General features: G+C 41.2%; 2 protein-coding genes across 2 annotated transcripts; one reads left to right on the forward strand and one right to left on the reverse strand.

Annotated features, from left to right (window-relative positions):
* Nucleotides 1–6,892: 6,892 nt before the first annotated feature.
* Nucleotides 6,893–9,161, forward strand: LOC142891737 (uncharacterized). The gene is made up of 6 exons (XM_076031508.1): nucleotides 6,893–7,138; nucleotides 7,263–7,408; nucleotides 7,488–7,549; nucleotides 7,698–7,808; nucleotides 8,478–8,576; nucleotides 8,863–9,161. Exons 1-6 carry the CDS (start codon nucleotides 7,022–7,024, stop codon nucleotides 9,006–9,008), a joined length of 681 nt encoding a protein of 226 aa, XP_075887623.1. The 5' UTR covers nucleotides 6,893–7,021; the 3' UTR covers nucleotides 9,009–9,161.
* Nucleotides 9,162–12,151: 2,990 nt separating this feature from the next.
* On the reverse strand, nucleotides 12,152–14,562 carry LOC142891743 (uncharacterized). Its single transcript, XM_076031521.1, has 6 exons — nucleotides 14,344–14,562; nucleotides 14,074–14,219; nucleotides 13,933–13,994; nucleotides 13,671–13,784; nucleotides 12,703–12,801; nucleotides 12,152–12,425 (listed from the first exon to the last, which is right to left on the reverse strand). The coding sequence occupies exons 1-6, from the start codon at nucleotides 14,458–14,460 to the stop codon at nucleotides 12,253–12,255; spliced, it is 711 nt and encodes a 236-aa protein (XP_075887636.1). The 5' UTR covers nucleotides 14,461–14,562; the 3' UTR covers nucleotides 12,152–12,252.
* Between the last annotated feature and the right edge of the window lie 855 nt (nucleotides 14,563–15,417).

The raw sequence follows: 15,417 nt of genomic DNA on the forward strand, positions 1-15,417 counted from the left end.
TTTCCATCAATAGACGGTCCCTTTAATTTATTGATCCTTCCAATAAATTGCAACATCCACAACACGTTAAAAGGTGGGACACCTTGTGGCATGAGCGACTGAACTTCAGTACATGAATTAGCTTCGCTGTCTCCTCACTGGGACTCAGCGCTCCTGTGAACAGCTGTGACAACCTGGTTGAACCAATTACTATCCACCATGAAGACGTAAGTGACCATGCGCTGAACACTGCTTTGTACACAGCTAAGAAAAAATATTTTCTGCCCTGCTATTTTAATGCACTCGTAACAAAGAGCTAAGAGAAAATAGCTACACATGACTAAATTTTGCTGTTTACACCCATCACTGCTGTTGTGTGTAAATGGCCTCCATTTCAATGAATTGAAAAACGTCTAATCTGCGGCATAATCAAAATCAAATACTCAACCAAAATCCAATCTTAAAAAAAATATAAGATGTTAAAATCAAACTACATCTTTGTCTCTACTTCAAACTCATATTTTGTGACATGTTTGAGGTGTACTGAGGGAAATGTAGATTGAACATGTGTGACTCTTTGCAATGCAGATGTTGGGGAAGTGGTTGTACATTGGGGGGAGCTCCGACCTCCCGGGGAGTCGCTCGCTCGGCCATTTGATGTCCAGTGTCTGGCTCAACATCACGGCAACCTCCCGGAGCAACGTCCTCAACCTCGTCCAGACCCAGAGAATGTAAATCCACAGCACTTTGCACTACTGCAGGCTTACAAAGGAAAAAAATAAACAACCTTGACTGCACGGAGGTGGACAGACTGCAGTCGCATTTATGGGTGCATTTAAATGTCCACGGGCCTTCAGACATTCAGTCTGTATCCCGGGGCTGGGCAAACCTTTTGACTGGTGGGTCCCAATAGGTTTTAAAATGTGACAGAGGCGCTGGAGCAGGAGCAGGAGCAGATGGATGGAGTGTTTTAGACACCCACCTCATAAGAAAAAAAAATATTATGGGTTATGTAGAAAACGTGTTTTAATGTCAGTATAAAATGAACATAAGCAAAGTTACAACAAACTGTCTTTGAAGACCCACAGCATTTAGCTCTTTATTGAAATGACTCTTAAAACATTGAAAGAATGGATGAAATACAGCTATTTTATGACTCACTTACAATCAATATCATGTCTTCAAGTTCGGCGGTCCAGATTATAAAGCTTAAGCGGCCATATATGGCCCTCAGACCGTTGTTTGCCCATGCCTGCTGTAGCCTCTAAAGTGCCTCCTTCTGTCCTAAAACACCTGTCACCAAATCATCCCGTCCATCCACAATATAATGTACAGTAAGTGCTCGAGTGTTGCCCACAACTGCAGTCAGATGTATTCTGACAGATCTGGGATTTTTTTAATCAGAAGAACTGGTGTGGATGAAACCGTTCTGATCTGTCTGTCATCATTCCTTTGCAGAACTGGAACATGTTCCAGCCTGACGTACGACGTGACGTTTGAAAACAGCACTATGTTGATTGGTGAGTAAAGGAGACCCATGATGATTCTTCACAGTGCCAGTGCTTGCAATTAATTGTTACTATATCTGCTTGCTTTCGTAGAAAAACCTTTCTACCTGAAGGAAGTTTACTTGCCCACTGTGTGCTCGGACTGTCTGGTCGTCTACGAGAAAATCATCTCTGGCCAGGACACCTTCACCAGTCACCTGCTTTTCAGTAAGAACAAAATCAAGGGTGAAACTCAGGGCCACAGTGATTTAATTCAACAGTGTCTGACAGTAGGGTGTTAAATTCCAGGCCGGGGAAAGAGTGTCCCGCCTGCTGCTGTGGACATGCTGAAGAAACAGGCTGAATGTCTCAGCATGCCGTCCCCCATAATGATTGACCCCAACTACGGTGAGAAGGCCTAGCAAATGTCTAAATGTAAAATAATGAGTCCACAGTGTCACATACATACGCGGTTCACTTGCGACGTGACTCTTTTTCTCTTCTTTTTCTTTTACGTTTGTCCTCACTCAGAAATATGCCCGGAGAACATCTCTCCTTCTGAGGGGCTCAGCGCGCTCAACTCCTTGCTGGAGAAGAAGATGGGACATCGTGTGGCCAGACTCCTGGATAATCTCTTTGATATATTTTACAACTGATTTACATACCCATTTTCAGAACTCCTCTTGTCTTTTCACCAATGTTGCATGAGTCAATACCCCCAAAATACTCAACAGATCTCCAGAAAACAGCATTTTCTTAGCCCTCTGTTTACAGCCATCTGAAAAACACACATTTGCTTCCTGTTCAAACTGATGCTTTGTTGTACTGTTCAGAAAGGGTGGCAATAGTAGAACAGACACCTGGCAGAGGGTCCCTAATCTGAAGTACCAGTACCCTTTGTGATGTCACAAAGGCAGAATACCAGTGCTGTTTTCGCCTGCCATTTCTGATAGTGGAACCAGCGAAAAACAAGTAAAAGATGAAGCTTTTTTCATTTCTGTTGGGTTTACAGGCAGGCTGGAGAAACGTTTGCTAGAAACATTCACATTCAAGTGATTTTTTCTCATCATAAAATGGGACCTATAAGTCTATTTAAAGCTGTATCATAAATCATATTTAAGACAGTCAAACTTTTATTGATAAACCTTATTAAGTATTGAATACAATTCCGAGCTGTTGCATCAAGATTTCTCAATGATTTTCACTGATATGATAGAAACAATATGCTCCATTTAAAACAGCCTAAAAAGATACTGGACTGAAGTGAATGCTAATAAACAAATTGAAGTTAACAAATAGTCTTTTATCTCTCGACAAATAATACAAATAGCACAGGAATAAGTCCATAAGAACAGCACAGTGTTTTCCAGTTGTCACTGTGTTGAGTTTGCATGTTCTCCCTGTGTCGTCGAGGGTCGTCTGTTGCGTCTCTGCGTTTACACAGAGACAGAAAATGCCCTCGGGAAATAAAATAAAATAGAACGTGTTTACACAAAGTTGTATGTAAAATCCCTTTTACATGGATACGCTGGAAAACGACTGAAAACAATGTAGTACCTATGCCAGGCCTGGTGTGGCGCTGCAAGTTTACGCTCTGAAATAAGAAGAAGAAGAAGAAGAAGAAGATTTGATTTTTATTTTGAAAAATAACATTTAATTGCAGCTCTTATTTACATTTGTCAAGCACACTAAATAAATAAATACATAAATAAATGAATGAATAAAACTTTTACATCAACACATCACTACTAAATAATTCCCCCCCACATTTCAATAAAAAAAAATAAAAAAAATCCAAGTCCCCTGCTCTCTTGTAAAACATAAAATCAACATGGAGTCTGGACTGGATCAATTTTTTGCAGATGACCGAGGGATCGACATTCATCTTCCTTTTACGGGCTCAACCACACCCCCAGCCCAACAATAAACCTGTTTTTACACAACCGAGTCGGTGTCAATGAGGATTCCTTCAACATCCAAACTTCACTGCTGCAGCCTGACGAATCCACCACAAATTCCAGGACACACATCTGTATATATGACAGTCACACATGCGCGCAATGGATGAATTTCTGACAAGTGGAAGTGGAATCAAGGACCTCATAAAGCTGATCAGTAGCAACGTTTTTGAGAAAAATTGAATTGACCCTGTCATGTGCATGTCATCAATGGCCCAGCAGACACGGGAGCCGTGCTGGTCTGATGTGATACAGCACGACAATAAAGTTCATTGTACTCTGAATTCTTTGAGAACCACTGCAGCCAATCATGTGTCGATTGTGTGTTCCATTTTCTTTTAAACTGAGTGTTGGTGCAAACAAAAGAATTCCAGGAAACAAATTTGTATTTATGACAGTCACACTTTACGCTTGTGTAAATGTAAATTACTCAGTGCAATTTATGATAAATTTCTTTCAATTTATCGCAAACCAATATTGCATCAATCTTCCCTGTTGTATGGGATTATGAATTTGTATCTGAAATATTGCCATACTAGCTCAGAATAATTACATGCCACAGTAGTGTAGTGACTGTTTTTGAGAAAATGTTTTAATATTCTATGACAAGAGTGGCAGAGATGAGCTTCCAGACAGTGTGGCTGTAGTTCACATGAGACTAATTTACGTGGCGGACCTAATTCTGTGTTTATTAGCCCCTCAGCTGACAGTTAGGGGGCTAAAAATCTCAGCTTTGTCCAGTATGTCTGCTTATTCTGCGCAGGAACGAACCACCTCAAATTTGCTTCTCTTACTTTATCTCTAAACTGCTTCACATCCAGTAAACTGTCTCCCAGAGGCACTCATTTGTAATACTGTCCATCTTGGTTGCTCCCAGTGAAAAATCATCCTTGCATCCATCCTTCACAAATGAGCCCTGATCCTTGTCTCCACACACTCCTCCCTTCCATCTCTACCTTAATCATTCATTTTGTTCTGCCTTTTATTCTGCAATAACCCCCTCGCCACACACAAACACACTTGTAATGTACTCCAACAACGGATTGCAATGTTGTTTCCAAACATCTTGTATCCACACACATGACTGAGGCAGCCCATGAGCCTGCCCATCATTAGTGCAATCTGCAGAGGCAATTCCTGATGTAGTCTCATCCCTACCCTGAAAGCCTCTGGAGGGACCATCTCAGAAACAGAAATATTGCAGGCAATTATTTTTGTTTCTATAATTCAACAAGTGAAACATGTGAAAAGTCAAATAGAAAACGGGCTATAAAAGTGGCAAGCCATTTCTGTACAGAGGACAACATTCAGTAAACGTCTTGCTGTCTTACCTTCTTCTCAACTAGGAATATTTCTGCTTCAAGTGCAGTCCAGTTTGCACAGTAAGGTAAGATTTTGGTTGACAGAGAGGTGGCCCTCTGTATTGTTACGTCAGAGGTCAACACAAGAGAGGGTTTGAGCGTCTGCTTCATGTCTGCTTTCACAATTACTGACATACGTATGAGGTGAATTAGGAACTCCAAATTGTCCATCGGTGTGTGTGTATGAATGTGAGTGTGAGTGGTTGTGTTTTTGGTGTTTGTATGTGACTGTGGACAAATAATGACAAATAAAAGTTGATTGAAGTTGATGGATTGAGGCCCCCGCAATGAACTGGTGACTTGTCCGCGGTGTACCCAGCCTTCACCCTGGGACAGCTGGGATGGACTCCAGCACACCCCCGTTTTTGGGTTTGAACCAAAAACCTTTCACAAGCAGAGGGAATTTTGTATGTGTGTCATTGGGGTCATGGGGTGGGCACCCTGCTTCATCAACTTTTTGTTGATTGAAGCCCACGGCATCCCCGTTGGGCTCAACGGTGTACCTAGCCTCCCAGAGGTACCCCCCTCCATACCATACCCTCCATGACCCTCAGTAGACTCTGCATGGCAGGGGTATCCTTTCTCCGGGCCAGGTGCACGCCTGGCTGCATATCATCTGCCTCTATTTTGTCGCCCAGTTGTTGTTGTTTCACTTGATCCAGATCTGGTTGCTGCTTCTTTCAGCAGCAGTTGACACGGTCAAGTGCTGTAGTCTGTCAGTGTATCCCAGTCTGTTCCTGTAGTCTATCCAGTCTATACTGCTGGAGTCTATCCCAGTTGTCTCAGGGTGAGGGCTGGGTACAATGTAAAAACTGTAAAAAATTGAAGTTAACAAATAGTCTTTTATTTCTCGACAAATAATACAAATAGCACAGGAATAAGTCCATAAGAACAGCACAGTGTTTTCCAGTTGTCACTGTGTTGAGTTTGCATGTTCTCCCTGTGTCGTCGAGGGTCGTCTGTTGCGTCTCTGCGTTTACACAGAGACAGAAAATGCCCTCGGGAAATAAAATAAAATAGAACGTGTTTACACAAAGTTGTATGTAAAATCCCTTTTACATGGATACGCTGGAAAACGACTGAAAACAATGTAGTACCTATGCCAGGCCTGGTGTGGCGCTGCAAGTTTACGCTCTGAAATAAGAAGAAGAAGAAGAAGAAGAAGATTTGATTTTTATTTTGAAAAATAACATTTAATTGCAGCTCTTATTTACATTTGTCAAGCACACTAAATAAATAAATACATAAATAAATGAATGAATAAAACTTTTACATCAACACATCACTACTAAATAATTCCCCCCCACATTTCAATAAAAAAAAATAAAAAAAATCCAAGTCCCCTGCTCTCTTGTAAAACATAAAATCAACATGGAGTCTGGACTGGATCAATTTTTTGCAGATGACCGAGGGATCGACATTCATCTTCCTTTTACGGGCTCAACCACACCCCCAGCCCAACAATAAACCTGTTTTTACACAACCGAGTCGGTGTCAATGAGGATTCCTTCAACATCCAAACTTCACTGCTGCAGCCTGACGAATCCACCACAAATTCCAGGACACACATCTGTATATATGACAGTCACACATGCGCGCAATGGATGAATTTCTGACAAGTGGAAGTGGAATCAAGGACCTCATAAAGCTGATCAGTAGCAACGTTTTTGAGAAAAATTGAATTGACCCTGTCATGTGCATGTCATCAATGGCCCAGCAGACACGGGAGCCGTGCTGGTCTGATGTGATACAGCACGACAATGAAGTTCATTGTACTCTGAATTCTTTGAGAACCACTGCAGCCAATCATGTGTCGATTGTGTGTTCCATTTTTTAAAACTGAGTGTTGGTGCAAACAAAAGAATTCCAGGAAACACATTTGTATTTATGACAGTCACACTTTACGCTTGTGTAAATGTAAATTTGACAACAGTGGCAGAGATGAGCTTCCAGACAGTGTGGCTGTAGTTCACATGAGACTAATTTACATGGCAGACCTAATTCTGTGTTTATTAGCCCCTCAGCTGACAGTTAGGTAGCAAAACTTTTCCATCAATAGACGGTCCCTTTAATTTATTGATCCTTCCAATAAATTGCAACATCCACAACACGTTAAAAGGTGGGACACCTTGTGGCATGAGCGACTGAACTTCAGTACATGAATTAGCTTCAACGTCAGATTGAAGTGTGCAGAAACACAGAAATTCCAGGTTCTCACTTGAGGTCCGAAGCCACGATGATGTTTCCTGCTGTTGCTGTGACCATGCTGAGTCTTCTGTCTGTGGGACTATCAGCTCCTGTGATCGACTGCAAGAATCTAACCAGACCCATTGAAATTGAGAACAGAGAGCAGGTAAGACTCGTCTCCCCCCGTTGTCTCCTACACAGCCTCTGCTGAGTGTATGGGGATTTTTATTTGTCCTAGCTCAAAAAGAATGTTGATCTTTAGAAAAACAAATCGTCTTGCGCTGCCGCAGTTACTGGGAAAATGGACGGCGCTGGCGGGGAGCGCAAACATGCCGGGAATTAAAATGAACACGTCGAAGCCGCTGGGGAACAGCTGGGTGAAAATCAGCGCTGCCAATGAGGTTGACGGCCTCGAGTCTGTGCAGTACCAAAACTTGTAAGTCAAAGCTTCATTTAAAGGTTATCAGGATTTCAGTGGCACAGTTTTACCTTCACTGTTTATTTCACTTTCAAAGGATGGGTGCCTGCTATTCAATAAGAGTTAATATGACCTTGGCGAACAACACTCTCTCTTCGGGTGAGTTGTGCTAAGGGTTAAACCTTTGCAAATATATTGACGTAACTTTGCAAACAGTTTTGGACTTTCGACTGTGTTCAGTATTGCAACAGAACCATGCAGCCTCTCTGCTGATGAACATTATCCTTTCATGCCACTATGTGTGTAGGGAATGAGTTGGGGAAAAACACCCTGCTGTCCACAAGCTGCCCAGACTGCCTTGTTGTCTATGCAGAAAGCCCCACAACATCAAGTGTGGTGACTGGTCTCCAGTTCCTCAGTAAGAACTCTTATGCACTGACAAATGACAGCAGTATGAAATGATCTACAAATCAATGTATGCATTTATAGAAGAGCGTTTAAGGGGGGGTTGTCTGTTCAATTCCAAGCTGATCAGTAACATTTCCTCAGAAAAGAATTTGACCAAAGCTTCATAAGATGGATTTCCATGAAAAACTGACAGGGTGCATAGACGACTACAAAGGTTAATTCAATACAGTTCATGAAATATTTTCAGGTAGTGACTGTAAAATCAGTTTGCACAGCACCCATCATACTGCAACTCTATCACAATGTGTAATTAAACAAAGAAAACATGAACATTATCATCCGGATGCTACATTAAACATAAACCACATCTTACAAGATGCCATTGTTAAAAGCAAATACAATCTCATGGTATTGTTTTCTTTTCCGTGATATATTATCACTTTTCAGTTTGAATAACATCCCCCAAAATTAATTGTCTCAATATTTCACCATTTCACAATTTCAACGCATGAGTTTAGCAAATGAACCATATAAATTGTAAAAACAGAACAATACACAATCACATCAAACACCAACCTTCCCATGTCTGGAAGACGTTTCCATGACATCCTAGTTGTCCAAGCTGATCCCTCACACTCATCCTTCTCCATTTAATTGTACTTTGTTGTGCATCTCTCAGGCAAGAGAAGAACAGTGACTGATGCTGAGATGGAGGAGTTCAAGAAACAAGTGCAGTGTCTGGGTTTACCTGCACCAGCTGTTGTGGATACAAAAACAGGTATATTTTCATACATTAAACATAATGTATGAAAACATGTAATATTAGGCACAGTTGTGATGTCTTCCAGCATGAATATATGATGTTGAAGATAATGAAAAAACATATAATATTCTCTTCTCATTCAAACTAAAAAGATGTGACACTGCAAGTGGTTACACAAAACACATGTTCAGTATCACCATTGTAAGATGAGTTTACTTGCCGTTTACATTGTGTGAAACGATGCTGCGTATTCTCCCTCTCTTCACCTCCCCGTGGCCCATTTCTCTGCGGTCCCTCACAGCCCTCTGCCCAGAGGACTCTCAGTCACAGGAAACGCAGACCACAGACTTGACTGACACCTTGAAGACCATGGGAGATGGTCTTAAGGATTTTCTAGATGAATTACTGAGAAGTAGAATCAAGGACCTTAATGAAGCTGATCAGTAGCAACGTCTTTGAGAAAAATTGAATTGACCCTGTCATGTGCATGTCATCAATGGCCCAGCAGACACGGGAGCCGTGCTGCTCTGATGTGATACAGCACGACAATAAAGTTCATTGTACTGCACTGTACTGTTCTTTGAGAACCACTGCAGCCGATGTGTCTCCATCTTTGACCATCTCAGAAACAGAAATATTGCAGGCAATTATTTTTGTTTCAATGTGTAACCGGCGAAAGTTGCATGCACCGGCGTACAACGAAGAAATCAGGGTACAGGTGTGTGTCTTTTAGGTGTTTTAATGGCAACCAAAAATGACCTGCTCATAGTCTTAAGACTACACAGAAGAAAAGAAAAAATACAACCAAAAAAATACGACAGTGGCTGGAAAGTGACAAACATAAAAAAAAAAGACAATCAAAACCCAATCATCTCACCCACTGCAGAAACAAACACATTTCCATAAATAAAAAAATGACTTACACTCCCTGGATTACAGTCACTTGCAGAGATGCTTCATCCACTAGCCGTTTTAGTATTTATAAACGGGCTAATATTAACTTTATTAGAATTATTTCACTTGATATAGAAAGTCCCCTCACAACTATAATTTTTTTAATGTATTATTATTATTATTATTATTATTATTATTATTATTATTATTATTATTATTTTATTTTATTTTTTTTCTTTCTTTTCACCTTGATTCTTGGTTTACTCTGTTATAATACTTGTGCTTGATCTAAGAAATGTAGTCGGTCACCTTATTCGATACCGTTGTGCCTTATTTGTTTGAATATAATTGTTCAATAAAAAAAAAACTTCGACATTCATGACCGAACTCTCGGCTCTCTTTCTTGCTTGCGTATCTCGGAAAAACATAGAACAAAATAACTCTGCGACACCCGGCGAACGGTAGACTGCCGCCTGGTGGCAGCTGTCCAAAACAACATAATAAAATAAAAAGAAGAACCAAATGTTTATCAAATGTTTACCGCCCGGTTACATATAATTCAAAAAGTGAAACATGTAAAAAGTGAAATAGAAAATGGGCTTTAGGAATGGCAAGCCATTTCTGTACAGAGGCAGTAAGCAGTAGTAAATGTCTTGTAACGGCCTGTCACTACTGGTCTCTCTGTCAAGCACGGGCCTGCAGGTCATGTCACTCAAGGTGTGGGTCGGTTGTTGGCGGAGGGACTGGGGTGGGGGCGGAGCCACAGTGAAAAAGGAAGGTTAGATGACACCTGTGTTCCGGTGTGTGTTTTTACATTGTACCCAGCCCTCACCCTGAGACAACTGGGATAGACTCCAGCAGTATAGACTGGATAGACTACAGGAACAGACTGGGATACACTGACAGACTACAGCACTTGACCGTGTCAACTGCTGCTGAAAGAAGCAGCAACCAGATCTGGATCAAGTGAAACAACAACAACTGGGCGACAAAATAGAGGCAGATGATATGCAGCCAGGCGTGCACCTGGCCCGGAGAAAGGATACCCCTGCCATGCAGAGTCTACTGAGGGTCATGGAGGGTATGGTATGGAGGGGGGTACCTCTGGGAGGCTAGGTACACCGTTGAGCCCAACGGGGATGCCGTGGGCTTCAATCAACAAAAAGTTGATGAAGCAGGGTGCCCACCCCATGACCCCAATGACACACATACAAAATTCCCTCTGCTTGTGAAAGGTTTTTGGTTCAAACCCAAAAACGGGGGTGTGCTGGAGTCCATCCCAGCTGTCCCAGGGTGAAGGCTGGGTACACCGCGGACAAGTCACCAGTTCATTGCGGGGGCCTCAATCCATCAACTTCAATCAACTTTTATTTGTCATTATTTGTCCACAGTCACATACAAACACCAAAAACACAACCACTCACACTCACATTCATACACACACACCGATGGACAATTTGGAGTTCCTAATTCACCTCATACGTATGTCAGTAATTGTGAAAGCAGACATGAAGCAGACGCTCAAACCCTCTCTTGTGTTGACCTCTGACGTAACAATACAGAGGGCCACCTCTCTGTCAACCAAAATCTTACCTTACTGTGCAAACTGGACTGCACTTGAAGCAGAAATATTCCTAGTTGAGAAGAAGGTAAGACAGCAAGACGTTTACTGAATGTTGTCCTCTGTACAGAAATGGCTTGCCACTTTTATAGCCCGTTTTCTATTTGACTTTTCACATGTTTCACTTGTTGAATTATAGAAACAAAAATAATTGCCTGCAATATTTCTGTTTCTGAGATGGTCCCTCCAGAGGCTTTCAGGGTAGGGATGAGACTACATCAGGAATTGCCTCTGCAGATTGCACTAATGATGGGCAGGCTCATGGGCTGCCTCAGTCATGTGTGTGGATACAAGATGTTTGGAAACAACATTGCAATCCGTTGTTGGAGTACATTACAAGTGTGTTTGTGTGTGGCGAGGGGGTTATTGCAGAATAAAAGGCAGAACAAAATGAATGATTAAGGTAGAGATGGAAGGGAGGAGTGTGTGGAGACAAGGATCAGGGCTCATTTGTGAAGGATGGATGCAAGGATGATTTTTCACTGGGAGCAACCAAGATGGACAGTATTACAAATGAGTGCCTCTGGGAGACAGTTTACTGGATGTGAAGCAGTTTAGAGATAAAGTAAGAGAAGCAAATTTGAGGTGGTTCGTTCCTGCGCAGAATAAGCAGACATACTGGACAAAGCTGAGATTTTTAGCCCCCTAACTGTCAGCTGAGGGGCTAATAAACACAGAATTAGGTCCGCCACGTAAATTAGTCTCATGTGAACTACAGCCACACTGTCTGGAAGCTCATCTCTGCCACTCTTGTCATAGAATATTAAAACATTTTCTCAAAAACAGTCACTACACTACTGTGGCATGTAATTATTCTGAGCTAGTATGGCAATATTTCAGATACAAATTCATAATCCCATACAACAGGGAAGATTGATGCAATATTGGTTTGCGATAAATTGAAAGAAATTTATCATAAATTGCACTGAGTAATTTACATTTACACAAGCGTAAAGTGTGACTGTCATAAATACAAATTTGTTTCCTGGAATTCTTTTGTTTGCACCAACACTCAGTTTAAAAGAAAATGGAACACACAATCGACACATGATTGGCTGCAGTGGTTCTCAAAGAATTCAGAGTACAATGAACTTTATTGTCGTGCTGTATCACATCAGAGCAGCACGGCTCCCGTGTCTGCTGGGCCATTGATGACATGCACATGACAGGGTCAATTCAATTTTTCTCAAAGACGTTGCTACTGATCAGCTTTATGAGGTCCTTGATTCCACTTCCACTTGTCAGAAATTCATCCATTGCGCGCATAATGTCATCTCCCATGGTCTTGAAAGTGTCAGTCAGGTCCGTGGTCTGCGTTTCCTGTGACTGAGAGTCCTCTGGGCAGAGGGCTGTGAGGGACCGCAGAGAAATGGGCCACGGGGAGGTGAAGAGAGGGAGAATACGCAGCATCATTTCACACAATGTAAACTGCAAGTAAACTCATCTTACAATGGTGATACTGAACATGTGTTTTGTGTAACCACCATGCACTTGCAGTGTCACATCTTTTTAGTTTGAACAAGAAGAGAATATTACCTGCTAACATCATATACTGTATATTCATGCTGGAAGACATCACAACTGTGCCTAATATTACATATTTTCATACAATGTATGAAAACATACCTGTTTCTGTATTCAACACAGCTGGTGCAGGTAAACCCAGACACTGCACTTGTTTCTTGAACTCCTCCATCTCAGCATCAGTCACTGTTCTTCTCTTGCCTGAGAGATGCACAACAAAGTACAATTAAATGGAGAAGGATGAGTGTGAGGGATCAGCTTGGACAACTAGGATGTCATGGAAACGTCTTCCAGACATGGGAAGGTTGGTGTTTGATGTGATTGTGTATTGTTCTGTTTTTACAATTTATATGGTTCATTTGCTAAACTCATGCGTTGAAGTGGTTCATTTGGATGTTAAAGAAGAATTGTTCTGTATACCAACACTTATTGTAGTATGTTGGCTTGGATGGTACTCAAGCTCTAGACAGGATAAGGCCACTACAGTTACAATCATTTTCAAGAAGCTCTCACAAATACAGACCTTTGATTGAATTAACACAACGACTCGATTTTAGCATGTGAAATAAAGTGACCTTTCATTTTGGGGGATGTTATTCAAACTGAAAAGTGATAATATATCACAGAAAAGAAATCAATACCATGAGATTGTATTTGCTTTTAACAATGGCATCTTGTAAGATGTGCTTTATGTTTAATGTACATAACCATGTGAGACGATGTAAAGAAGATAAATGAGAAATGATCTCTGTAATAGTATCTGGATTAAAATGTTCATGTTTTTTTTTTTTTTATTGCACATTGTGATAGAGTTGCAGTATGATGGGTGCTGTGCAAATTGATTTTACAGTCACTACCTGAAAATATTTCAAGAACTGCATTGAATGAACCTTTGTAATCGTCTATACACCCTGTGTGTCCGAGACCTGCGAGCTAAGGCAGCCTCAATTTCCAAGATTTGATTGTTGTTGGTACCTCCACCCTTTAAACGCTCTACTACTTTAAATGCATACATTGATTTGTAGATCATTTCATACTGCTGTCAGTTGTCAGTGTATACAAGTTCTTACTGAGGAACTGGAGACCAGTCAACACACTTGATGTTGTGGGGCTTTCTGCGTAGACAACAAGGCAGTCTGGGCAGCTTGTGGACAGCAGTGTGTCTCTCATCATCAGAGGTGTCCCTACACACATAGTGGCATGAAAGGATAATGTTCATCAGCAAAGAGGCTGCATGGTTCTGTTGCAATACTGAACACAGTCGAAGGTCCAAAGCTGTTTGCAAAGTTACGTCAATATATTTGCAAAGGTTTAACCCTTAGCACAACTCACCCGAAGAGAGAGTGTTGTTCGCCAAGGTCATATTAACTCTTATTGAATAGCAGGCACCCATCCTTTGAAAGTGAAATAAACAGTGAAGGTAAAACTGTGCCACTGAAATCCTGATAACCTTTAAATGAAGCTTTGACTTACAATTTTTGGTACTGCACAAACTCGAGGACATCAACGTCATTGGTAACGTTGACATTCACCCAGCTGTTCCCCACTAGCAGTTTGGTCAGCTGTTGGGATCCCGGCATGTTTGTGCTCTCTGCCAGAGCCGTCCATTTTCCCAGTAACTGCGGCAGCGCAAGACGATTTGTTTTTCTAAAGATCAACATTCTTTTTGAGCTAGGACAAATAAAAATCCCCATACACTCAGCAGAGGCTGTGTAGGAGACAACGGGGGGAGACGAGTCTTACCTGCTCTCTGTTCTCAATTTCAATGGGTCTGGTTAGATTCTTGCAGTCGATCACAGGAGCTGATAGTCCCACAGACAGAAGACTCAGCATGGTCACAGCAACAGCAGGAAACATCATCGTGGCTTCGGACCTCAAGTGAGAACCTGGAATTTCTGTGTTTCTGCACACTTCAATCTGACGTTGAAGCTAATTCATGTACTGAAGTTCAGTCGCTCATGCCACAAGGTGTCCCACCTTTTAACGTGTTGTGGATGTTGCAATTTATTGGAAGGATCAATAAATTAAAGGGACCGTCTATTGATGGAAAAGTTTTGCTACCTAACTGTCAGCTGAGGGGCTAATAAACACAGAATTAGGTCTGCCATGTAAATATGTCTCATGTGAACTACAGCCACACTGTCTGGAAGCTCATCTCTGCCACTGTTGTCATAGAATATTAAAACATTTTCTCAAAACAGTCACTACACTACTGTAGCATGTCTTCATTCTTAGCTAGTATGGCAATATTTCAGATACAATAGTACAACTAATAGGACTAAATGTTTCAATCCCTTTGGAAAGTAAGTCACTCTTGAATGTAGCAGTCGGTGTGAAGTGGTGAAAAGGAGGGTATACCCACCACCCTCTGTTTTTATTTTATTAACTGTACTATTTTAATTAAAATATATGTTCATATGGCCACCATCTTTATCAGCCAGAAAAATAGCAATAGATTAGGCAGATTAGTACCACTAACTAAGAAAACAACAAACTACAGTATTTCCTTTTTCCTGGGACAAAAAAAAAAATGCAAAGTATAAAAGTACTTCGGTCTTTCTGAAATCTCACCAAAACGGCCTTCCGATGTTAGTTTAGCATGGGATAGAGTGGTTGAGTGCAAAAATCTTAACATGTCCGAAAAATAAAAAACATGTTTTTTTTCAATCAATTGATAATGAATGTTTTTTCAAGACAAAAAAAAAACTTTTCATCAGCCTGAAGCTCACTGAAATGACCATTCTGTCATACAATGAGAGGGAGTAATATACTGCAAAACCTCAACGTCCAAAAATTAGTTAGTCGCTTTTTCTCTGA

Source organism: Nelusetta ayraudi, unplaced genomic scaffold, assembly GCF_046127955.1.
Source record: "Nelusetta ayraudi isolate G7.1 ecotype Tasmania unplaced genomic scaffold, CSIRO-AGI_Nayr_v1 ptg000004l, whole genome shotgun sequence".
Classification (NCBI taxonomy): Eukaryota; Metazoa; Chordata; class Actinopteri; order Tetraodontiformes; family Monacanthidae; genus Nelusetta; species Nelusetta ayraudi.

Excerpts from the sequence above, each read along its gene's own strand:
- LOC142891737 (XM_076031508.1), top strand. The coding sequence starts at position 7,022 with ATGATGTTTCCTGCTGTTGCTGTGACCATGCTGAGTCTTCTGTCTGTG. Across the intron at positions 7,550-7,697 it reads GAACAACACTCTCTCTTCGG|GGAATGAGTTGGGGAAAAAC; the intron begins GTGAGTTGTGCT and ends CTATGTGTGTAG. Across the intron at positions 7,809-8,477 it reads GACTGGTCTCCAGTTCCTCA|GCAAGAGAAGAACAGTGACT; the intron begins GTAAGAACTCTT and ends TGCATCTCTCAG.
- LOC142891743 (XM_076031521.1), bottom strand. The coding sequence starts at position 14,460 with ATGATGTTTCCTGCTGTTGCTGTGACCATGCTGAGTCTTCTGTCTGTG. Across the intron at positions 13,995-14,073 it reads TTTGTGCAGTACCAAAAATT|GATGGGTGCCTGCTATTCAA; the intron begins GTAAGTCAAAGC and ends TCACTTTCAAAG. Across the intron at positions 13,785-13,932 it reads GAACAACACTCTCTCTTCGG|GGACACCTCTGATGATGAGA; the intron begins GTGAGTTGTGCT and ends CTATGTGTGTAG.